Below are 24,363 nucleotides of genomic sequence, written 5' to 3' on the forward strand. Positions count from 1 at the left end.
GAAGATTTTCCTCTCTGCTCCTGTCTGTGTATTTCACTTTGTGATAAAAATAAAATAAATCTTTTTCTTTTTAAGTGGGGAAATTGTATTCTGGTAAGCAGCTGCTCACAGGAGGGAAGGGACTGAGTCCAACTGGGAGCAGTTTGTGTCCCAGTGCCCCACATCAAATCCAGCCACCTTCTATGGGGATGGGAACAGCAACAGAAGGCAGCCCAAGTCTTTGGATCTCTGCAACAAAGCTGCTGGCTTCTGGTTTTTGGCTGAGCCAGTGCTGGCTGTTGTGGCCACATTGAGGGCCAGGGAGGGCACTCAGCTATGGCCCAGCTCTGGGTAATGATTAGTTTATCCTGACCATGACCCAGGTGCAAGTTCATTGGGGAGCAAGGTTGAGAGATTATAGCCCTGTCAGGAATGGAATGAGCAAAAGCAGAGGAACAGGAAGCTGTGTGTGCTTCCCTTGGTCATAGGGAATCAGCATTGTGAGAGATGCTTTCTTAGGCCCTTGCACATGGAGGAAGCTGCGAGGAATGCTAGGGAGGAGGCAGAGGTAGAAGTGAGCTCAGCTTTGGGCCAGCTCTGGGAGCAAGTCCCAACAGGCGTGGTACCATCAGCAGGTCCCGCCTAAGACACAAGCAAAGGTGAAGCAGACACACCCGGGCTCCCTCAAGGCCTTGCCCAGGTGATGGCTGGGAGCCCAGGGGATGGCTGCCTGGGGCATTTTGTCATCACTTCAGCACAGCAGAGCTGGCCATGGCATGCACGCTGATTGGGCATCTGGAATGTGAAGCAGCCAGCTGCAGTCTGAATCTGACCTTCTGCCCAGTGAGGTGAGCACACTACTTTTTTTTTTTTTGGCAGACCCCAGTTTTCATTGTTTCATTTATTTATTTTTATTGGAAAGGCAGAAATGCAGAGCAGAGAAGAGACAGAGAAATGTCTTCTATCCACTGGTATACTCTCCAAGTGGCCGCAGTAGTTGGAGCTGAGCTGATCCAAAGCCATGAGCCCTGAGATTCTTCTGGGTCTCCGGTGCGGTGCATGATCCCAAGGGTTTGAGCCATCCTCGACTGCTTTCCCAGTCCTCAAGCAGGAGCCAGAAGGGGAGTGGAGCAGCCGGGACACGAACTGGCCCCCATATGCTATCCCAGAGCACACTAATTTTTAGCTCAGGAAACTGATGCTCAGTAAAGCTGGTTAATTCCCCAGCACAGGAAACGTCACAGCAGAAAAGCACATGCATTCAACTATAGGAGTCTGCACCTGGGAAGCCCTGAGTCATGCTGACTGGCAGCTCTGTCCCTGGCTTGGCTCTCTGGGTTTGGGGACACATTTTATCTTCTGCTGAGGGTTTGTGGTGCAGGGCAGAGCAGGGAAGGACTCCAAAGGTCATGTAGACTGGGGATTCAGTCACTGTACCACACACACACACATGCAAGCACCCTTCCACACACACACTGGCCTTAAAATTAGCCACAAGTCCTCTTTAAACTTTGTGTGCTTAGCTGTCTAGGGACTATGTCTCTAGAGCACCCTCCACTGCCCTCCACCCTCAGTCCCATTTCAGCCTCCCACAGATGATCCCCTAGACCCTACCCAGCCTCTAAGTCCTTGCCACTGGACCCTTACTACTGTCCTCCTCCAACGCAGAGCCCTTGAACCCTGAGCCCAGAACTGAGTAAGCCTGCAGTGTCAAGCACCAGACTTGGTGGTGCTCACAGGCTCTGGTGGGATGCAATGGGGCAGGTCTACCTCTTGGCTTTGGGTGATCTGGGTTGACCCAAAGCTGGCAGCTCTCGGTGCTTCCATGAAACCAGTCCAGTCCACCACCACCCCTAAAAAGTAGGTACCGTGCAGGCTACTGGACCCCAAAGTCAGTCATGGTGGTTACATTGTGGGGGAGGACTTGGTGTGGACCCACCAATGATTGGCTCCTATTCCCTGAGACCCACCTGCAGCTGTGGGAACTGCTTCTCCTCCTGTAAGAGAGTGCTTCCAGAGCAGCCCTGCATGCTGTCCCCGCCCTAGTCCATGTCCCGGTTCCGCCCCTGCAACCTGAATAAAAGTTCAACACCTTCAAGAGCAGAGAGCCAGTCCAAGCGAGAACCCAGAGGCAGCTGCCACGGGTAGGCAGGTAAGGAGTGCAAGCTGTCTGAATTGGGGATCAGGGTCTCTGTGCTTCAGCCCTGCCCAGAAGCCCAATTCTAGAGTGCACTGGACCCCGTGGATGTGCATCTTCTACCAAACCCTCAGGTTCTTCTTCATTGGCCAGTGAACCATGGCGCCTCCCATGAAGGGTCAAGTGTGTGTGGTGACTGGGGCCTCCAGAGGTATTGGCCGCGGCATTGCCCTGCAGCTCTGTCAGGCAGGGGCCACTGTTTACATCACTGGCCGCCACCTGGACACCCTTCAAGCCACTGCTCAGGAGGTGAGTGAGGGACCCACTTCTCAGTCCTTACCTGACCCCAAACCAGTCTTCACCAGGGTGGGATGCAGGAGTGCCATAAACACAAGGGCACTCCAAAACCTCAGGGAAAGTGGAGTTAAAAGATGAGTTTATGAGTTTATGTAAACACACAACAAACTAACAAAAAGGCATAATGTGACACCTTCGTGTAATTTTATGGGTAATGCATACTTTCCATCAATCATTTTGGAAAAAAAAAAACTCCTATGCGTTAATTTTTCTAGCACGTTTTCCATGAGCTTTTCACTTTCCTACTCGATATCAATGGCTTGAACATTGGATGGCTTGATTTGGGCAAAGCACTGGAGTTCTGTAAATTAAAGAAAGGTACTTCAACAGGAGGTCAGATGGTAAACCAGGCTGACAAAGGGGAATGTGACAAGGAGTGTGTGTGCAGAGTGGCATGGGTGAGGGGTGGCACATGCAGGTGACAGGAGCAGTAGTTGAGCAAGGTGTTCTGGAAGAAGTGGTTCTTGCCCTGAGTCTTGAAGGCAGAAGTTAGGTGAGGAGAAGCAATGAAGCACAGGCTGGGTAGCACAGGCTGGACAAGCAGAGGGAAGGAGGTGAAAGGTGTTCATGTTGCCACCTGAGGCAGGCAAGGGAAGTGTGGTGGGTGAGCTGCTGGAGAGGAAACGAGGGTCTCAGGAGACCCTGCAGGAGAACTTTGGTTTACTCTCTGAGATGCTAGTTCAGTTGGAAAGTCACACTCAGGTTTGTGTTTCTGATGGTTCATGGTGACTGACCAGACAGGAAGAGTTTGTTTAAGGCAGAGAGCTCTGGGGGGCCAGGTGACCACTGGGAAACAGTGCAGTGGCTCAGGTGAAGGAGTCAGAGGGAAGGAGCCAGCAGGTAGATCTGGGAGTAAGAGGATTGTTCTGGAATAAGGTCTTGTTGCTGTGCTGTGAGAGGTAGGTGCACAGAGAGCAAGGGTGCCTGGGCAGTGCAAGTGGTCCCGGCCTGAGAGCTTGGAGTGTCCCATGTCTGTGTGAACAAGCATAAGAGGGCTGGGCTTGAGGAAGGCCTCCAGGAGAGCAGAGCTAAGGAGAAGACCCAGGACCAGGACGCAGAGAGAACAACTGGGTTCTCAGGAGCAGGCTTGGGGCCTCATTGCCTCTTATCCCTGACACACACTATGGACACTTGGTATCAGATTTGACCATTATTTTAGGAATGGAAATGATGGCTAAGAGCCACTTTCTATATTTTTTTACCTTTTATTGTCTTTTCAAAACAATTTGTTTGTTTTACTTAAAATCACAAATACAGAGAATAGGAGAGATAGATTGATCTTGCAACAGCTCACTCCTTCCCCCTCCCCCCTCCCCAAATGACCAACATCCAGAGCTCATCTGGTTCAAAGCCAGGAACCAGGAGCTTCTCCCAGGTCTTCCACATGGCTACAGGCTCTCAAGGCTTTGGACCATCCTCCACCGACTTCCCACACTGTAAGTAGGGAGCTGGATGGGAAGTTGAGCAACTGGGATATGAACTGGAGCCTATATGTGGTGCTGCAGGTGGAGAATTAGCCAACTAAACCATCCTGCTGGCCACAAAGCATTTTCTTCTTTCCCTTTACATATGAAAATGAGTCTCTGCTACAACCCTGGTGGGGCACATGTAATCCTGCTCTTTTATTATTATCAGTAGTGGTATTACCCAGTCTACCCTGCCAGCCTGTGAAGCTTCCTAAGCAGGTATCAGAGGGCAGTATGGAACACTGTGTGTCCTCATGGGCTGGCTGCCTTGGATCCCTGGGCTGCCCCCTGGGTTGGGAGCCCCTCAGGAGGACTCTGAGCTCCTGTCCTTTCCCCCTGCAGGCTCAAGCCCGAGGTGGCCGCTGTGTGCCTGTGGTGTGTGATTCCAGCCAGGAGAGTGAAGTGCGGAGCCTGTTTGAGCAAGTGAATCGGGAACAGCATGGGCGTCTGGATGTGCTGGTCAACAACGCCTATGCTGGGGTTCAGGTGCCTTTGAACTTTGATCCAACCCCACATTCCAAGCCTGTCCTCTCACCCAGAGTCCTGGTCACCAGGCTCATTGTGCCCCTGCTTCCTGCCTGCCTTCCTCCTCATACCTTCCTGCCTTCAGATTCATGCAGTTGATTACCCTCCCTATGCCTTGTAGCCCATCTTGAATTGCAGGAATAAAGCATTCTGGGAATGCCCTGCCACCATCTGGGATGACATCAACAATGTTGGACTCAGGTGGGTTTCCAATGCCCCATGTTCCCTTTCCTTCAGGTTTCACTCAGTAATTGTTTCTTAGTCCCTTCTGTTCTGTTCTGTTAATTCCTCATGTCTACAGAGCTGACATTCAGATGAGGCTCTGCTTGAAATAGTGAGTTCAGTACTTTCATCCCATCTCTCACCTTGCCTGTCCCAGTGCAAGAACCAAAAGGGAGCCACCCCTTGCAGCAACACACACCACTTCTTGTCTGAGGGTAGAGTTGCTTGTAAACCAAGATAAGATATAGAAGATCAATGCCAGCTGTGCTTGGCCTCTGTTTCCTCACTTCACACCCTCCCAGGCTAGAAAATCAAGGACAAAGGTACAAACAAATTCACAGGTATACCTAGCAAGGAGTACAATGCACAGCCGGTAGAATTGAAACTAGGGATGTGATACTTATATCTCTGTGGATGACCATGGAACAGCGGCGCCCTTTCAGACTATGAACCCATGTCTGATGGGTGTGATAGGTCACCTGGGATAGCTAACAGGACACTCTGCAGACCTGTGACTGTGGCATCCACAACACACACTGGCCAGTTTTCACCCCAGTGGTAAGCCCAATGAGGGTAAGAATGCAGAAGTGGTGTCAGAATTGGGATAACAGTGAAGTCAGAGGGGCACAGTCAGCTCAGAGGCAAGTAAACAGAAGCCAAAGGCTGACAACTCACCAGGACCCGCAACCACATCCCTGCAGAGAGGCCTCAGCCCCCTTTAAAAACAGTTATGTAGTTATTTGAAAGGCTGAGTAAGAGAGAGAGAGAGACCGGGACACACACACAGAAACACATAGTCAGGGAGAGCAAGAGAGCATCTCTTCCATCTGCTGGCTCACTCCCCAGATGTCTGCAACACCCAACACTGGGCCAGGCCAAAGCTAGGAGCCTAGAACACTGTGTGGGTTTCCCTCATGGAGAGCAGAGACTCAGGCCCTTGGTTCCTCTGCTGCTGCCTTTGCAGGTGCATCAGCTAGGAGCTGGCTGGGGAGCAGGGTAGCTGGGCTTGAGCTGGCACTCCTATGGGATGCCAGCACTCTGGGCAGCAGCTTCCCTCACTGCACTACAGTCACCTGGAGTGGCTCCTTTAACACCTTCCTGATGGTGGGCCAGGGTTATGAGGCTGAGATGGGGGCTCCAGGCAGAGCCCCAGCCCCTGAGCCCTGATGAGTTCTCCGTTGTCCTGACAAGGCACCGGTTCTTCCTCTCACCCTCCTTGCTCGGCTTGACCTGGGGCTGGGTGTCCTTGTGTAGTTATAGTTCAGTTCTGCACTCCAGTGTGGGTGGCAGGAACCCACCCTCGAGTGCCACCACTGCTGCCTCCCAGGGTGCACGTTGTCAGGTGACTGGGATCTGGGGAAGGAGCTGGGACTGACCCCAGGCAGCCAGATGTGGGATGTGAGTGTCCTGCCCACTAGGCTAGAGACCCTCCCTGTGCAGGGTAGTGTTGGAGGGAATGAGGAGGAGGGAGATAATCCCAATCAAACCCAAGGTCTCATAATTCTTTTACATTTTTCATAGATGTTCATTTTTATTTTACTGATAATGCATGATGTTTTTCATATAAAAGTCTTATTAAAGTCATTTCCAATGAATGGAATCAATGCGTTAGTTTACATAAAACTAATGTGTTACACATAGCATGGGTTGAAATGAATGGTCTCGCCCTGTTTTTCCATGTCAACCTTACCCATGTTGAAAATGTTTCACACCTAAACCATGTTACAGTCTCTTTCTCTGATTCCTCCTACACTGCATTCGCGCTCAAGAGGATGAGTGGGTGTTTCATATTACACATTTTCCCATCAGCATGTGACCTCAGACATTCTATCCCTCTGGTCTGCAACCCCAGCACCCTCCCCTCACCCTGTCTCTATGCTGCCTCCCCAGACAAGTCCACCTAAGTGCAGTCAGTAGGGGGCGCTGCATGCTGCTGGGTGCTGTGGCCTCAGGCCTGCACTTACATTGTGCCTTCTCTGTCCACCTTCCAGAGGCCACTACTTGTGCTCCGTGTATGGAGCACGGATGATGGTCCCAGCTGGCCGGGGACTCATCGTGGTCGTCTCCTCTATGGGTGGCCTGCAGTATCTGTTCAGTGTCCCTTATGGCGTGGGCAAAGCTGCGGTGAGGATGCAGTGGCATGGGGGTCAGGGAGGGATAGGGCAGTGGTAATGCCTTGGAGTTCAGAAAGTACTGTCCCTGGTGCTCAGAATGGTGGGACTGGCTGGACCCCACTCTCTCCTGCTCAATCAAAACAGTTCCTTGGCTGGAGCTCGCTTCAGTTGACAGAGTAGGCAGCACCAAAGGGAGCAGGCAGCTGAGATGGCAGGGATCCTGGAAAGGACAGGGGCTTGGGACATGCCCCTTGGGAGCAGGGAGGGTACGGGAGGAAGATGACATGACCCCATGTCCTGACTCTCACCACCCCCATCTCTTCTCAGTGTGACAGGCTGGCTGCTGACTGTGCCTATGAGCTGCGACGCCACGGGGTCAGCTATGTGTCCCTGTGGCCAGGGCTGGTACAGACGGAGCTAATGAAGGAGCAGATGGAGAAGGAGCATCTGAGCAAGGATCCCACACTGAAGCTGGTTGGCAATGGAAGGAGGGGATGTGGGAGGAAGAGACACTGGGGAATAGGTCTGTCCTTCCTCAGAGACCAGACAAGAAGCCACAGGAGCCTATGGTGCTGCCTACAACAGCACAGGGCTGAGCCCTGGACCCACACCATTTCATTTCCTTCCTCCTGTAGGTGGCTCCTCTGAGACTCAGGTCACCCAGTTTGCTCAAGGTCCTAGAGGTCCCCAGTGGGAAGGCTGTGTAACTCTAAGACTCAGGCACTTGCCCTCACAATGAACTCCCCTGGGATGTAGGGCACCCACTGGCACTACCAGATCCTTCCACTTGGAGGCAGTGGGGCCTGCTGCCAGGGTACAGGGCTCCCCTGTGTGGGCAGCTCCTGCAGAAGGGCTCTGACATCTCTTTGCCTTGATGGAGGAGAGAGGTGTGAGCAGGGCTCTCAGAGGCTCACCTCTCACCTCTCTGCCCTCTGTTGCAGCTCAAGTCTCAATTCTCATCTGCGGAAACCACAGAAGTGAGTGGCAAATGTGTGGTGGCTCTGGCAACAGGTGAGGAGCTTGGAGGCACCTGGCAATTGCAAAGGATATGGGGAGTATGCCGGCTGGCACAGCCTCTGTCGAGTTCTGGGTGGGGAGGTGGTTGGGCACTGTGCCCTTTTCCTCTGGCTCTCAGAGGAGGCTTTCACCGTTGTTCCTTTGGAGGCCCATAAGTCAGGATTGTCAGTTGGATGTACAAGGTGCTGCCCAGAGGCTTGCTAAGAATGGAGGACAGTTAGCCTGACCTCCTGAGTCTGTCTCAGTTGGCCCTCTCCAGCTGTGCCCATACCCTGGCTCCCTCTACCTCTATCTTTTACCATCTCCTGCTGTGTGTGTGCCTACAGACCCCAACATCCTGAGCCTCAGTGGGAAGGTGTTGCCCTCCTGTGACCTGGCACGGCGCTATGGCTTTCGGGATGTGGATGGTGAGGACCTTGGCCCCACAATTGCCCTTGCCTGCTCCTCCTCCCCTCCCACCCTCCATGTCAACCACTTCAGCTAACTTATGGAGTCTGGAGTGGAGAACAGGGGATCTAACCCTCCAACTCCTGTTGCCCCACAGGCCGTCCTATCTACGATTACTTGTCTGTGAGCTCCGCATTGTTACAAGCTTCCCCCTTGAGCTGGCTGGCCTCCTACCTGCCCGGATTTCTGCGTATGCCCAAGTGGCTCATCACACTGTATTCTAGCAAGTTCTGATCCTCCTGGCCTGATGTCATGGCTCTCTTCTCCTGCTGCCTGGAGGTAGTAGGGCCTATCTGTGTGGAATTAGGCAGGCTTTCTTGCCTTCCCTTGCCCTTGACACAAAGAGAAGACCTCTGCTCTTTCTGTGGTGAAGGAAGGCCTTTCTGGGTGTTTCTTTGTGCCTTGGTTTTCTCATATTTTCATTTCACTTTTTGCCTTATTGAAAAATTTCCTGTGGGACGATAAAGATCTCATTTCTTCTTCAGTGTACTTTCATTTCTTTCAGCGATTATTTTTGTTTTTTTTTAAGCATTTGTTTATTTTTATTTGAAAGGCAAATTTACACAGATGGAGAGATGAGTGAAAGATACACCATCCATTGGGTCCCATCTAAAGCGACCACAATGACCGTAGCTGAGCCAATCCTAAGCCATGAGGCAAGAGCTTCTTCCGGGTTCCCCATTTGGGAACAGGGTCTCAAGGTTTTTGGCCCTCTGTCACTGATTTCCAAGGCTACAAGTAGGGAGCTGAAATGGGAAGTGGCATGCCTGGGATATGAGCTGGCCCCGAAGACCATCACAGCACATGCAAGACAAGGACTTTAGCAACTAGGCTACCACGCCAGATGCCCCCAACCTTTTCTTTCTATTTCCAGATAAAAGTTTGTTTCATTTGAAAACCACAGTCACAAAGAATGTGATATAAAGAAGATCTTCCATCCACCAATGCATTTCCCAAATGACCATAATAGCCAGAGTTGGGCCAGGATGAAGCCAGGAGCCACAAGCTCTGTCTGGGTCTCCCATGTGGATGCAAGAGCCCAGACTTGGGCCATCTTCCACTGCTTTCCCAAATGTAGTAGAGGGAACTAGATCAGAAGTGGAAGAGCCTAGATTCAGAACAGCATTGATATAGGATACTGGCATTCCAGGGAAAAGCTTAAACCAGCATGCTCATCCCATTTCTTTTCCTTTTTCTGGGAAAGTAAAAAAGAGATCTCCTTTCTGCTGGTTCCCACCCCAAAATGCTAGCAGCAGTCAAGGTTGAGCACCAAATCCAGGAACCTGGAACTCCACCTGAGTCCTTCATGTGTCTGGAGAGATTCTGAAAATAATCCTAGTTCCCGGTTCTCCAGGGCCTGTGTCCTTTGCATCAAGCCCTCCTTTCACCAAGTCTCTTCCTGCTCTTCATTTCAGAGCCACGTGCCATGCTCCCACTCGGAAGCTGGGCCACCTCCCCAGCCAGCACCCAGCACGACCACCCTCACACTGGCCTTCCAATGCTTCCTTCCACCCCCTCTTCAAGGAAGCTTGCAGCCTAGCTGAGTGTGATCTGTGGGGGAGGCCCAGTCCCATGAGGGTGGGTCCCTTGCTGTTTGTGATTTCCTGGATTCAGGAAGAAATTACTAGCTGAGGAGTATCAGGAGTACTAAGGAGTAGTATAGCAACAGCTGATGACACATTCTACCTCAGCCCTTCTGTTGGGCTGAGTTGAATTCTGCAGAAAGACAACTCAGCATTGCATGAGCCCTTTCTGGAAGCCTTGGCTGCAGGGGCTTTGTCCCAGCCTGAGGCAGCAGGTGTGCTCCCAAGAGCAGCTGTCAAGGGCAGTTCCAAAGAAGACTCCTTACCAGCAGCACAGAGGAGCATTGGAGGTGAAGGCTCAGCTGCTGCCAATCAGAGGACCTGAGACCACTGCCCTTCTGCCAGAGCTGCAGGGTGAGAGCTTCTAGAAGCTGCCACTGCCATGGCCCCTTTGGGACGGCCCCAGGGGCTGCTGGAGCAGCTCACTGCCTTGTGAGAGCTGCTTGTGGAAACTTCCTTCAAGTCTGCATTGTTTCACTTCAGGTGTTCTTGTAACTCAGCCACAGTGAGAGTCTGTGAGATCCATGGGTGCTGCTGCAAGTGAGTGTGTGTGTGTGCGTGCCTACTTTATAAAGACTCCTTTATTTTTATTGGAAAGCCATATTTAGAGACAAAGAGAAATGCAGAGGTTTCCATTGCTCATTCACTCTCCAGGTTGCAAAAACAGCCAGAGCTGAACTGACCCTGAGCTGGGATCTAGCTCCCTATTTTGGTTTGGGTCTCCCATGTGAGTGTAAGTTAACATCCTTGGACCATCCCCTACTGTTTTACTACAGCATAAGAAGAGAGCTGAGTTGAAGTGGAGCAACCCGGATACAAACCAGTGCACTATGGTATTCCGTCACTTGAAGAAAGAGGATTATTCTGTTGAGCCATGGCACGGGCGCATGCTTGATTTTGAAACAGAAAATGATGTACCTTAATGGGGTGTGACTGGCATAGGGAACTTTGGAACTATGTACTAACCTTCACCATGGGCCAAGACACCAGCTAGCATTGATTAGACTTCCAAAACTCCCTCTCACACCTTGAGGCTGCTGAGGGGCTTGCGACAAGATCCCTGCACATCCCCAGCGTCTTCATTCTTCATTGGAAATCATCCTTGCAGGATAACATCCTGCAAACCAAGTCACTGGTGGAGGTTATGAGTTTCACAGGCCCAAATGCAGTCAGCAAACGCTGCCCTCCCTGCTTCACATGTGAAAGGAAATGATACCACAGGGAAAGCACTCAACAAACAGGCAGCCTTTGCAATCTTGGCTGCTTCCTGTGAACAACTCAACATAGGGGTCTGCCCTGGACCCAGCACTCTTCTTGGCTTTGGGGCAAAGCAGAGAACCAGACACACCAGGTCACAGCCCACACAAGACTTCCATAGCAGACACGGGAGAACTGAGGGGTCATCTGCTCAGACAAGACAAAACACAAGGTGGCTGGGCCCAGAGCTACCACAGCCTCCTCCCACACAGCAAATCCCTGTGCCACCTGAAACCCCTGAAGGCCTAGACACTGCCCCTGAGCTGTCACAGGAGGCATATGGTGCCTTTGGATGTTTAACCTCCTCATATACCACCACGACCTCAGAAGTCACTTTGCTGCTGTCCCTCCACCAACCCAGGGGCAGAGTCCCTAGTCCTCACCCCTAGGCTGGTCCATCTTGCCCTCACCCACAGGAAAGTTTCTCCTCCCTGTGCCTGCCAGGCTCCCTGTCCTTCCACTGCTCCCCTGGTCCCCAGACCCATACCTGCCCTTCCCCCACAGAGCCCTGCACTGGTATCTTCTCTCTGTACTTTTATCCACCAGTCAGCTATGGCATCCTCAATGCCCAGCTCAGGACTCAGAGGGGCACGCAGCTGCAGAAAACCCTGTGCGTCAAAAGGTGCAGTTCCCAGAGTGTCATCATGAAATGCTAAGACCAGGGTAAGGATGGTGGGGTCACTGAAGGGCTTCTTTGCAGGCCCTGCTCCCTGGGCCTGAGGCATCTAAAACCCTCCTTGTCTGGGCAGACCATGCCCCTTGGACACCCCGCCAATCTTTCTGCCTGACACTCTCTCAGCCACACAAATACACACATTGACCTGCCCATCTCTGTCTGCCATTCCCCCCCCCACACACACACAGAAGCTGCTGCCCAAATTCACCTCACACCCTCTCAGCCACACACACACACATGCCCTTGCCCATCTCTTCCTGACACCCCATCAGCTACACACAATATACACACACAGACTTGCCCATATCTGTGTGCTTGACACCCCAACAACCAACTACCCACTCCTGGGCTCAGCCATCAAACCATTGACCTCCAGTTTGGTCCAGACTAACTTCTCACCATGTTGAACTATAGATGAGGCCACATTCACCCCAGGTCTGGGCAGGGGCTGAAGTGGGGAACATACTGTAACTTCTGCCAGGTGGTTTCCAAGGAAAACACAGCCAGGTATCTGCTAAAGTGGGGAAATTGGGGCCCTAGCGGCTAAAGTCCTCGCCTTCAAAGTGCTGGTATCCCATATTGGTGTCAATTCTAAACCTGGCAGCCTTGCTTCCCATCCAGTTCCTTGCCTGTGGCCTGGGAGAGCAGTTGAAGATGGCCCAAAACCTTGGGACCCTGCACCCATGTGGGAGACCCAGAAGATGTTCCTGGATCCTGGCTTTGGATTGGCACAGCAGCAGTCGTTTTGTCACTTGGGAGGTGAAACATCAGACAGAAGATTTTCCTCTCTTCTCTGCTCCTGTCTGTATATTTCACTTTGTGATAAAAATAAAATAAATCTTTTTCTTTTTAAGTGGGGAAATTGTATTCTGGTAAGCAGCTGCTCACAGGAGGGAAGGGACTGAGTCCAACTGGGAGCAGTTTGTGTCCCAGTGCCCCACATCAAATCCAGCCACCTTCTATGGGGATGGGAACAGCAGCAGAAGGCAGCCCAAGTCTTTGGATCTCTGCAACAAAGCTGCTGGCTCCTGGTTTTTGGCTGAGCCAGTGCTGGCTGTTGTGACCACATTGAGGGCCAGGGAGGGCGCTCAGCTATGGCCCAGCTCTGGGTAATGATCAGTTTATCCTGACCATGACCCAGGTGCAAGTTCATTGGGGAGCAAGGTTGAGAGATTATAGCCCTGTCAGGAATGGAATGAGCAAAAGCAGAGGAACAGGAAGCTGTGTGTGCTTCCCTTGGTCATAGGGAATCAGCATTGTGAGAGATGCTTTCTTAGGCCCTTGCACATGGAGGAAGCTGCGAGGAATGCTAGGGAGGAGGCAGAGGCAGGAAGTGAGCTCAGCTTTGGGCCAGCTCTGGGAACAAGTCCCAACAGGCGTGGTGCCATCAGCAGGTCCCGCCTAAGACACAAGCAAAGGTGAAGCAAACACACCCGGGCTCCCTCAAGGCCTTGCCCAGGTGATGGCTGGGAGCCCAGGGGATGGCTGGCCGGGGCGTTTTATCATCACTTCAGCACAGCAGAGCTGGCCATGGCATGCACGCTGATTGGGCATCTGGAATGTGAAGCAGCCAGCTGCAGTCTGAATCTGACCTTCTGCCCAGTGAGGTGAGCACACTATTTTTTTTTTTTTTTGCAGACCCCAGTTTTCATTGTTTCATTTATTTACTTTTATTGGAAAGGCAAGAATGCAGAGCAGAGAAGAAACAGAGAAATGTCTTCTATCCACTGGTATACTCTCCAAGTGGCCGCAGCAGTTGGAGCTGAGCTGATCCAAAGCCATGAGCCCTGAGATTCTTCTGGGTCTCCGGTGCGGTGCATGATCCCAAGGGTTTGAGCCATCCTCAACTGCTTTCCCAGTCCTCAAGCAGGAGCCAGAAGGGGAGTGGAGCAGCCAGGACACGAACTGGCCCCCATATGCTATCCCAGAGCACACTAATTTTTAGCTCAGGAAACTGATGCTCAGTAAAGCTGGTTAATTCCCCAGCACAGGAAACGTCACAGCAGAAAAGCACATGTATTCAACTATAGGAGTCAGCACCTGGGAAGCCCTGAGTCATGCTGACTGGCAGCTCTGTCCCTGGCTTGGCTCTCTGGGTTTGGGGGCACATTTTATCTTCTGCTGAGGGTTTGTGGTGCAGGGCAGAGCAGGGAAGGACTCCAAAGGTCATGTAGACTGGGGATTCAGTCACTGTACCACACACATGCAAGCACCCTTCCACACACACACTGCCCTTAAAATTAGCCACAAGTCCTTTCTTTAAACTTTGTGTGCTTAGCTGTCTAGGGACTATGTCTCTAGAGTACCCTCCACTGCCCTCCACCCTCAGTCCCATTTCAGCCTCCCACAGATGATCCCCTAGACCCTACCCAGCCTCTAAGTCCTTGCCACTGGACCCTTACTACTGTCCTCCTCCAACACAGAGCCCTTGAACCCTGAGCCCAGAACTGAGTAAGCCTGCAGTGTCAAGCACCAGACTTGGTGGTGCTCACAGGCTCTGGTGGGATGCAATGGGGCAGGTCTACCTCTTGGCCTTGGGCTTTGGTGATCTGGGTTGACCCAAAGCTGGCAACTCTGGGTGCCTCCATGAAACCAGTCCAGTCCACCACCACCCCTAAAAAGTAGGTACCGTGCCGGCTACTGGACCCCAAAGTCAGTCATGGTGGTTACATTGTGGGGGAGGACTTGGTGTGAACCCACCAATGATTGGCTCCTATTCCCTGAGACCCACCTGCAGCTGTGGGAACTGCTTCTCCTCCTGTAAGAGAGTGCTTCCAGAGCAGCCCTGTATGCTGTCCCCACCCTAGTCCCCGCCCTGGTTCCGCCCCTGCAGCCTGAATAAAAGTTCAACACATTCAAGAGCAGAGAGCCAGTCTAAGAGAGAACCTAGAGGCAGTTGCCACGGGTAGGCAGGTAAGGAGTGCAAGCTGTCTGAGCTTGGGGCTCAGGGTCTCTGTGCTTCGCTGCAGCCCTGCCCAAAGGCCCAATTCTAGAGTGCACTGGACCCCGTGGATGTGCATCTTCTACCAAACCCTCAGGTTCTTCTTCATTGGCCAGTGAACCATGGCGCCTCCCATGAAGGGTCAAGTGTGTGTGGTGACTGGGGCCTCCAGAGGTATTGGCCGCGGCATTGCCCTGCAGCTCTGTCAGGCAGGGGCTACTGTTTACATCACTGGCCGCCACCTGGACACCCTTCAAGCCACTGCTCAGGAGGTGAGTGAGGGACCCACTTCTCAGACCTTACCTGACCCCAAACCAGTCTCCACCAGGGTGGGATGCAGGAGTGCCATAAACACAAGGGCACTCCAAAACCTCAGGGAAAGTGGAATTAAAAGATGAGTTTATGAGTTTATGTAAACACACAACAAACTAACAAAAAGGCATAATGTGACACCTTCGTGTAATTTTATGGATAATGCACACTTTCCATCAATCTTTTTGAAAAAACTCCTATGCGTTAATTTTTCTAGCACGTTTTCCATGAGCTTTTCACTTTCCTACTCGATATCAATGGCTTGAACATTGGATGGCTTGATTTGGGCAAAGCACTGGAGTTCTGTAAATTAAAGAAAGGTACTTCAACAGGAGGTCAGATGGTAAACCAGGCTGACAAAGGGGGTTGTGACAAGGAGTGTGTGTGCAGAGTGGCATGGGTGAGGGGTGGCACATGCAGGTGACAGGAGCAGTAGTTGAACAAGGTGTTCTGGAAGAAGTGGTTCTTGCCCTGAGTCTTGAAGGCAGAAGTTAGGTGAGGAGAAGCAGTGAAGCACAGGCTGGGTAGCACAGGCTGGACAAGCAGAGGGAAGGAGGTGAAAGGTGTTCATGTTGCCACCTGAGGCAGGCAAGGGAAGTGTGGTGGGTGGGGGGCTGCTGGAGAGGAAACGAGGGTCTCAGGAGACCCTGCAGGAGAACTTTGGTTTACTCTCTGAGATGCTGGTTCAGTTGGAAGGTCACACTCAGGTTTGTGTTTCTGATGGTTCATGGAGACCGACCAGACAGGAAGAGTTTGTTTAAGGCAGAGAGCCCTGGGGGGCCAGGTGACCACTGGGAGACACTGCAGTGGCTCAGGTGAGGGAGTCAGAGGGAAGGAGCCAGCAAGTAGATCTGGGAGTAGGAGGATTGTTCTGGAATAAGGCCCTGTTGCTGTGCTGTGAGAGGTAGGTGCACAGAGAGCAAGGGTGCCTGGGCAGTGCAAGTGGTCCCGGCCTGAGAGCTTGGAGTGTCCCATGACTATGTGAACAAGCATAAGAGGGCTGGGCTTGAGGAAGGGCTCCAGGAGAGCAAAGCTAAGGAGAAGACCCAGGACCAGGACGCAGAGAGCAACTGGGTTCTCAGGAGCAGGTTCAGGGCCTCATTGCCTCTTATCCCTGACACACACTATGGACACTTGGTATCAGATTTGACCATTATTTTAGGAAGGAAATAATGGCTAAGAGCCACTTTCTATATTTTTTTACCTTTTATTGTCTTTTCAAAACAATTTGTTTGTTTTACTTAAAATCAGAAATACAAAGAATAGGAATGATAGAGTGATCTTGCAACAGCTGACTCACTCCCCCCAAATGACCAACATCCAGAGCTCATCTGGTTCAAAGCCAGGAACCAGGAGCTTCTCCCAGGTCTTCCACATGGCTACAGGCTCTCAAGGCTTTGGCCCATCCTCCACCAACTTCCCCACACTGTAAGCAGGGAGCTGGATGGGAAATGGAGCATCTGGGATATGAACTGGAGCCTATATGTGGTGCTGCAGGTGGAGAATTAGCCAGCTAAACCATCCTGCTGGCCACAAAGCTTTTTTTTTTTCTTTCCCCTGTACATATGAAAATGAATCTCTGCTACAGCCCTGGTGGGGCACATGTAATCCTGCTCTTTTATTATTATCAGTAGTGGTATTACCCAGTCTACCCTGCCAGCCTGTGAAGCTTCCTAAGCAGGTATCAGAGGGCAGTTGGAACACTGTGTGTCCTCATGGGCTGGCTGCCTTGGATCCCTGGGCTGCCCCCTGGGTTGGGAGCCCCTCAGGAGGACTCTGAACTCCTGTCTTTCCCCCTGCAGGCTCAAGCCCGAGGTGGCCGCTGTGTGCCTGTGGTGTGTGATTCCAGCCAGGAGAGTGAAGTGCGGAGCCTGTTTGAGCAAGTGAATCGGGAACAGCATGGGCGTCTGGATGTGCTGGTCAACAACGCCTATGCTGGGGTTCAGGTGCCTTTGAACTTTGATCCCAAACCCCACATTCCAGACCTCTCCTCTCACTCAGAATCCTGGTCACCAGGCTCATTATGCCCCTGCTTCCTGCCTGCCTTCCTCTTCATACCTTCCTGCCTTCAGATTCATGCAGTTGATTACCCTCCCTATGCCTTGCAGCCCATCTTGAATTGCAGGAATAAAGCATTCTGGGAATGTCCTGCCACCTACTGGGATGATGTCAACAATGTTGGACTCAGGTGGGTAATCCATGCACCCACTCTCCTTAAGCTATCCCAAGGCCCAAGGCTTTCCTTCGGGCTTCCCTCACCAATGTTTTTCTCTCCTTTCTATTCTATCCTGACATATCTCGTGTTGTCACAACTGCCATCCAGGTAAGGCTCTGCCTGAGAATGATGAGTTCTGAGAATGGCAAGTACTGCTGTGTTTCCCTCTGTACTTTCCTCCCATCTGACACTCTGCCAGTCCCAATGAGAGACCTGAAAGCCAGCCTATGCTTCCTCCCTTAACTGCCCACCCCCACACCCATTAGCAACACACACCACTGTTGTCTGTACTTTCACAGTAGTTGGAGGGTAAATTGCTTATAATCATAAGATAAAGAAGATCAGCAGAAGCCTTACTTGCTCACTCCACGCCCTCCCAGGACAGAGCATCACGGTCAGGTAGCCAATAGGGTCACAGGTACACCTGGCATGGGACTGAAAAAAATATAGCATGTAGAATCATTCCCAGGTATGCGTCAATGATATGTCTGTGGGTCACCATGGAACAGCAGCTCCCTTTAAGCTATAAACCCATACCTGATGGTTGTGATAGGTCACCTGGGATAGCCAACAGGACACTCTGCAGACCTGCAACTGTGGCATCCACGACACACAGGCGTATTTCCACTCCAGTGATAAGCCCAATGAGGGTAAGAATGCAGAAGTGGTGTCAGAAGTGGGCCAACAGTGAGGTCAGAGGGGCACAGTCAGCTCAGAGGCAACAAAGGAGAAGCCAGGACATGTAACCACAGCCCTGCAGAGAGGCTTCAGCCCCTTTTAAAAAACAATTATGTAGTTATTTGAAAGGCTGAGTAAGAGAGAGAGAGACCGGGACATACACACACACAGAAACAGAGGCAGGGAGAGTAAGAGAGCATGCTCTTCCATCTGCTGGCTCACTCCCCAGATGTCTGCAACACCCAACACTGGGCCAGGCCAAAGCTAGGAGCCTAGAACACTGTGTGGGTTTCCCTCATGGAGAGCAGAGACTCAGGCCCTCTGCTGAGTCCTCTGCTGCTGCCTTTGCAGGTGCATCAGCTGGGAGCTGGCTGGGAAGCAGGGTAGCTGGGCTTGAGCTGGCACTCCTATGGGATGCCAGTACTCTGGGCAGCAGCTTCCCTCACTGCATTACAGTCACCTGGAGTGGCTCCTTTAACGCCCTCATGATGGCGGGCCAGGGTTATGAGGCTGAGATGGGGGCTCCAGGCAGAGCCCCAGCCCCTGAGCCCTGATGAGTTCTCCATTGTCCTGACAAGGCATCGGTTCTTCCTCTCACCCTCCTTGCTCTGTTTGACCTGGGGCTGGGTGTGTTTGTGCAGTTATAGTTCAGTTCTGCACTCCAGTGTGGGTGGCAGGAACCCACCCTCCTGAGTCACTGCTACTGCCTCCCAGGGTGCACGTTGTCAGGTGACTGGAATCTGGGGAAGGAGCTGGGACTGCCTCTAGGCAGCCAGATGTGGGATGTGGGTGTCCTGCCCACTAGGCTAGAGCCCCTCGCTGTGCAGAGTAGTGTGAGAGAGGACGAGGCAGAGGGAGATCATCCCAATCACCCACATCGTGTTTTTATTCTTTTACATTTTTCCCGGCCTACTTTGTCAGTTTATTTTGCTTGTTGAGTTTAGTGTTGTCAGTTCCTCTAAAGTGTCTGACTGATTAAACATCTGTGATTAAAATAAAAAAATGTCTTACTGGGCAATAACCCAATGGGCTAAATTGATTGTGTTCATTTAAATAGAATTGATATGTTATACATGCCCATGTTGAAGCAATTGGTTTCCCTTTGGTCTTTCTTTGTCACCTTACTCATTTTAAAATGTTTCACACCTAAACCATGTTACGGTCTCTTTCTCTGTGTCCTCTATAGACTGCATTCTCACACAAGTAGATGGGTGCGTGTTTTATATTACCCATTTTCCCATCAGCATGTGACCTCAGATATTCTATCCCTCTGATCTGCAACCCCAGTACCCTCCCCTCACCCTGTCTCTATGCTTCCTCCCCAGACAAGTCCACCTAAGTGCAGTCAGTAGGGGGCGCTGCATGCTGCTGGGTGCTGTGGCCTCAGGCCTGCACTTACATTGTGCCTTCTCTGTCCACCTTCCAGAGGCCACTACTTGTGCTCCGTGTATGGGGCACGGATGATGGTCCCAGCTGGCCGGGGACTCATCGTGGTCATCTCCTCTATGGGTGGCCTGCAGTATCTGTTCAGCGTCCCCTATGGCGTGGGAAAAGCTGCGGTGAGCATGCAGTGGCATGGGGGTCAGGGAGGGATAGGGCAGTGGTAATACCTTGGAGTTCAGAAAGTACTGTCCCTGGTGCTCAGAATGGTGGGACTGGCTGGACCCCACTCTCTCCTGCTCAATCAAAACAGTTCCTTGGCTGGAGCTCGCTTCAGTTGACAGTGTAGGCAGCACCAGGGGGAGCAGGCAGCTGAGATGGCAGGGCTCCTGGAAAGGACAGGGGCTTGGGACATGCCCCTTGGGAGCAGGGAGGGTATGGGAGGAAAGTGACATGACCCCATGTCCTGACTCTCACCACCCCCATCTCTTCTCAGTGTGACAGGCTGGCTGCTGACTGTGCCCATGAGCTGCGACGCCACGGGGTCAGCTATGTGTCCCTGTGGCCAGGAATGGTGCAGACGGAGCTGGTGAAGGAGCAGATGGAAAAGGATTCAACCAATGACGCCTTGATTACACAGGTTGGCACTGCAAAGCAGGGGTATAGGAAGCACTATGGAAAGGAACAGGTCTGTCCTTCCTCAGAGACCAGACAAGAAGCCACAGGAGCCTATGGTGCTGCCTACAACAGCACAGGGCTGAGCCCTGGACCCACACCATTTCATTTCCTTCCTCCTGTAGGTGGCTCCTCTGAGACTCAGGTCACCCAGCTTGCTCAAGGTCCTAGAGGTCCCCAGTGGGAAGGCTGTGTAGCTCTAAGACTCAGGCACTTGCCCTCACAATGAACTCCCCTGGGATGCAGGGCACCCACTGGCACTACCAGATCCTTCCACTTGGAGGCAGTGGGGCCTGCTGCCAGGGTACAGCGCTCCCCTGTGTGGGCAGCTCCTGCAGAAGGGCTCTGACATCTCTTTGCCTTGATGGAGGAGAGAGGTGTGAGCAGGGCTCTCAGAGGCTCACCTCTCACCTCTCTGCCCTCTGTTGCAGCTCCAATCTCAGTTCTCATCCGCAGAATCCACAGAAGTGAGTGGCAAATGTGTGGTGGCTCTGGCAACAGGTGAGGAGCTTGGAGGCCCCTGGCAATTGGAAAGGACATGGGGAGTATGCCGGCCAGCACAACCTCTGCCGAGTTCTGGGATGGGGAGGTGGTTGGGCACTGTGCCCTTTTCCTCTGGTTCTCAGAGGAGGCCTTCACTGTTGTTCCTTTGGAGGCCCAACAAGTCAGGATTGTCAGTTGGATATAAAAGGTGCTGTCCTGAGGCTTGCTAAGAATAGAGGACAGTTAGCCTGGCCTCCTGAATCTATCTCAGTTGGCCCTCTCAGCTGGTCTCAAACCCTGACTCCCTCCACTGCTCTTTCATTGCCATCTCCTGCTGTGTGTGCCTACAGACCCCAACATCCTGAGCCTCAGTGGGAAGGTGCTGCCCTCCTGTGACCTGGCACGGCGCTATGGCTTTCGGGATGTGGATGGTGAGGACCCTGGCCCCACAACTGGCTTTGGCTGCTCCTCCTCCCCTCCCGCCTTCCATGTCAGCCTCTTCAGCTAACTTGTGGGGAAAGGGAGTGGAGAACAGGGGATCTAACCCTTCAATTCCTGTTGCTCCCCAGGCCGTCCTGTCTCTGATTTTATGTCCATGAGCTCCATATGCTCACGTGACTCCTTCCTGGGCTGGCTGGCCTCCTACCTGCCTGGCTTCCTGCGTACACCCAAGTGGCTCATCGCCATCTACACTAGCAAATTCTGACCCTCCTGGACTGAACTCACAGTTCTCCTCTCCTGCTGCCTGGAGGTAGTAGGGCCTATTTGTGTGGAATTAGGCAGGCTTTCCTGCCTTCCTGTGCCCTTGACACGTAGAGATCTATTCTCTGTCTGTGGTGAATCTCAAGGCATTTTGGGGTGTTTGTGCTTTATTAATCTTCATTTCACCATTTTATTTTGCCTCATTGAAAAATTTACCTTGGGTTAATAAAGATCTAATCTCCTTCACTGTGCCTTTTTTTCTTCCCTTATTTTTTTTTTTAATAAAAATGATACTTTATTTGAAAGTCAGAGAAATAGTGGTGGGGAGATGAAAGAGATCTTCCACTCACTGATGCATTCCCCAAATAACCAGAAACCCAGTTTTGGGCCAGGCTGGAACCAGGAGCTATAAGTTTTGTCTGGGTCTCCCATTTGGGTGCAGGAGCCCAGGGAGTTTGGCCATTATCCCCTGCTTTCCCAGATGTGTTATAGGGGACTGGATAAAAAAATGGAGCAATCTAGATTCAATCAGGCATTCATATGAGATACTCACATCAAAGGGAAAAGTTTAATCCACCTTGATGATTCCATTGCTTTTCTTTTTTACTTGGCAAGGCAGAAAGTGTCTCCCTTCTGCTGGTTCACACCCCAAAAATGCTAGCAGCAGCCAAGGTTGAGCACCAAAGTCAGGAACCTGGAACTCCATCTGCATCTCTCATGTGGGTGTGGGGACACATGTCTTCAAGCAGCTTCCTGCTGCCTCCCTGTGTGAACATGAAGAGGAAGCTGAAGCCAGAAGCCAGAAGCAATATGCCACCAATATGGCACGCAGCTGTCCCAAAAAGCATCTTGCCCACAGCGCTATCTGAAGACCCCCTGCTGTGTGGGTCTGAGCCCTGATTCTGTACCCAACAAAGTGTCATGTGTCTAGAGAGATTCTGAAAATAATCCTAGTTCCCGGTTCTCCAGGGCCTGTGTCCTTTGCATCAAGCCCTCCTTTCACCAAGTCTCTTCCTGCTCTTCATTTCAGAGCCACGTGCCATGCTCCCACTCGGAAGCTGGGCCACCTCCCCAGCCAGCACCCAGCACGACCACCCTCACACTGGCCTTCCAATGCTTCCTTCCACCCCCTCTTCAAGGAAGCTTGCAGCCTAGCTGAGTGTGATCTGTGGGGGAGGCCCAGTCCAATGAGGGTGGGTCCCTTGCTGTTTGTGATTTCCTGGATTCAGGAAGAAATTACTAGCTGAGGAGTATCAGGAGTACTAGGGAGTAGTATAGCAACAGCTGATGGCACATTCTACCTCAGCCCTTCTGTTGGGCTGAGTTGAATTCTGCAGAAAGACAACTCAGCATTGCATGAGCCCTTTCTGGAAGCCTTGGCTGCAGGGGCTTTGTCCCAGCCTGAGGCAGCAGGTGTGCTCCCAAGAGCAGCTGTCAAGGGCAGTTCCAAAGAAGACTCCTTACCAGCAGCACAGAGGAGCATTGGAGGTGAAGGCTCAGCTGCTGCCAATCAGAGGACCTGAGACCACTGCCCTTCTGCCAGAGCTGCAGGGTGAGAGCTTCTAGAAGCTGCCACTGCCATGGCCCCTTTGGGACGGCCCCAGGGGCCGCTGGAGCAGCTCACTGGCTGGTGAGAGCTGCTTGTGAACACTTTCTTCAAGTCTGTATTTGGTCACTTCAGGAGCTGCTGTAACTCAGCCACAGTGAGAGTCTGTGAGATCCATGGGTGCTGCCGCAAGTGAGTGAGTGTGTGTGTGTGTGTGTGTGTGTGTGTGTGTGTGTGTGTGCCTACTTTATAAAGACTCATTTATTTTTATTGGAAAGCCATATTTAGAGACAAAGAGAAGATCTCCATTGCTCATTCACTCTCCAGGTTGCAAAAACAGCCAGAGCTGAACTGACCCTGAGCTGGGATCTAAGACCCTATTTTGGATATCCCGTGTGAGTGCTAGCTCCCAAGAACTTGGGCAATTATTCACCACTTTCCAGACCATAACAGAGAGCTGAACTGAAATGGAGCAAGCAGGACATAATCAGCACCTATATCAGAAACCATCACTTGAAGGTGGAGGATTAACATGTGAGCCATGGGCCCGGCGCGGTGGCGCAAGTGGTTAAAGGTCCTCGCCTTGCACGCCCGGGATCCCATATGGGCGCTGGTTCTAATCCCGGCAGCCCCGCTTCCCTTCTGGCTCCCTGCCTGTGGCCTGGGAGAGCAGTCGAGGACGGCCCAGGGCTTTGGGAACCTGCACCCGCGTGGGAGACCCGGAGGAGGCTCCTGGCTTCGGATTGGCATAGTATCGGCCCGTTGCGCTCACTTGGGGCGTGAATCATCGGACGGAGGATCTTCCTCTCTGTCTCTTCTCTCTGTATATCCGCCTTTCCAATGAAAAAATAATAAAAATAAATCTTTAAAAAAAGAAATAACATGTGAGCCAATACACTGGACTTTACGTGTTATTGAGACAGAGAGAAATTGATGTACCTTAATGGGGTGTGACTGGCATAGGGAACTTTGGAAATATGTACTAACCTTCACCATGGGCCAAGGCATCAGCTATCAGTGATCAGACTTCCAAAACTTCCTCTCACACCTTGAGGCTGCTGAGGGGCTGGGGACAAGATCCCTGCGCATCCCCAGTCTCCCCGTCCTTCAACAGAAGCCAGCCTTGCAGGATAACATCCTGCAGATCAAGTCATTGGTGGAGGGTGTGGGCTTCACAGGCCCAAATGCAGTGGGCAAACGCTACCCTCCCTGCTTCACGTGTGAAAGGAAATCATACCACAGGGAAATCACTCAACAAACAGGCAGCCTTTGCAATCTTGGCTTCTGTGACCCAGCTGTGGGAAATGACCGGTTTATTTTGGCCATGACCCAGGTGCAAGTTCATTGGGGAGCAAGGTTGAGAGATTATAGCCCTGTCAGGAATGGAATGAGCAAAAGCAGAGGAACAGGAAGTTGTGTGTGCTTCCCTTGATAATAGGGAATCAGCATTGTGAGATGATGCTTTCTTAGGCCCTTGCACATGGAGGAAGGAACGAGGAATGCTAGGGAGGAGGCAGAGGCAGGAAGTGGTCTAAGCTGTGGGTCAACTCTGGGAGCAAGTCCCAACAGATATGGTCACATCAGCAGGTGCAGATGTTTTATGTTCCCACCTAATTCACAAGCAAAGCAGAGCAGACACACCTTGGCTCCC

The 24,363-nt window shown here is 51.9% G+C and overlaps 2 protein-coding genes and 1 long non-coding RNA gene across 3 annotated transcripts in view; 2 read left to right on the forward strand and 1 right to left on the reverse strand.

Moving 5' to 3' along the window:
• Positions 1-2,102: 2,102 nt before the first annotated feature.
• Positions 2,103-24,363, forward strand: part of LOC121148962 (dehydrogenase/reductase SDR family member 1-like) — a 34,548-nt gene continuing 12,287 nt past the window's right edge. Inside the window, exons 1-9 of the mRNA XM_040969347.1 lie at positions 2,103-2,131; positions 2,251-2,425; positions 4,282-4,425; positions 4,586-4,665; positions 6,678-6,810; positions 7,128-7,274; positions 7,742-7,811; positions 8,144-8,224; positions 8,362-8,543. Of these exons, the coding sequence (XP_040825281.1) occupies positions 2,276-2,425; positions 4,282-4,425; positions 4,586-4,665; positions 6,678-6,810; positions 7,128-7,274; positions 7,742-7,811; positions 8,144-8,224; positions 8,362-8,498 (942 nt within the window). The 5' untranslated portion in view covers positions 2,103-2,131; positions 2,251-2,275 and the 3' untranslated portion in view covers positions 8,499-8,543. The remainder of the gene's footprint in view (positions 2,132-2,250; positions 2,426-4,281; positions 4,426-4,585; positions 4,666-6,677; positions 6,811-7,127; positions 7,275-7,741; positions 7,812-8,143; positions 8,225-8,361; positions 8,544-24,363) is intronic.
• LOC121148964 (dehydrogenase/reductase SDR family member 1-like) lies at positions 14,834-21,412 on the forward strand. The gene is made up of 8 exons (XM_040969349.1): positions 14,834-14,993; positions 16,836-16,979; positions 17,142-17,221; positions 19,353-19,485; positions 19,803-19,946; positions 20,413-20,482; positions 20,815-20,895; positions 21,034-21,412. The coding sequence occupies exons 1-8, from the start codon at positions 14,844-14,846 to the stop codon at positions 21,168-21,170; spliced, it is 939 nt and encodes a 312-aa protein (XP_040825283.1). The 5' UTR covers positions 14,834-14,843; the 3' UTR covers positions 21,171-21,412.
• Positions 19,375-19,848, reverse strand: LOC121148965. The gene is made up of 3 exons (XR_005882605.1): positions 19,784-19,848; positions 19,537-19,695; positions 19,375-19,463 (listed from the first exon to the last, which is right to left on the reverse strand). It is a non-coding gene; the product is annotated as an uncharacterized LOC121148965 (long non-coding RNA).

The sequence above is a fragment of the Ochotona curzoniae genome, unplaced genomic scaffold (assembly GCF_017591425.1).
Source record: "Ochotona curzoniae isolate NIBS_2020 unplaced genomic scaffold, NIBS_Ocur_1.0 scaffold_4701, whole genome shotgun sequence".
Taxonomy (NCBI): Eukaryota; Metazoa; Chordata; class Mammalia; order Lagomorpha; family Ochotonidae; genus Ochotona; species Ochotona curzoniae.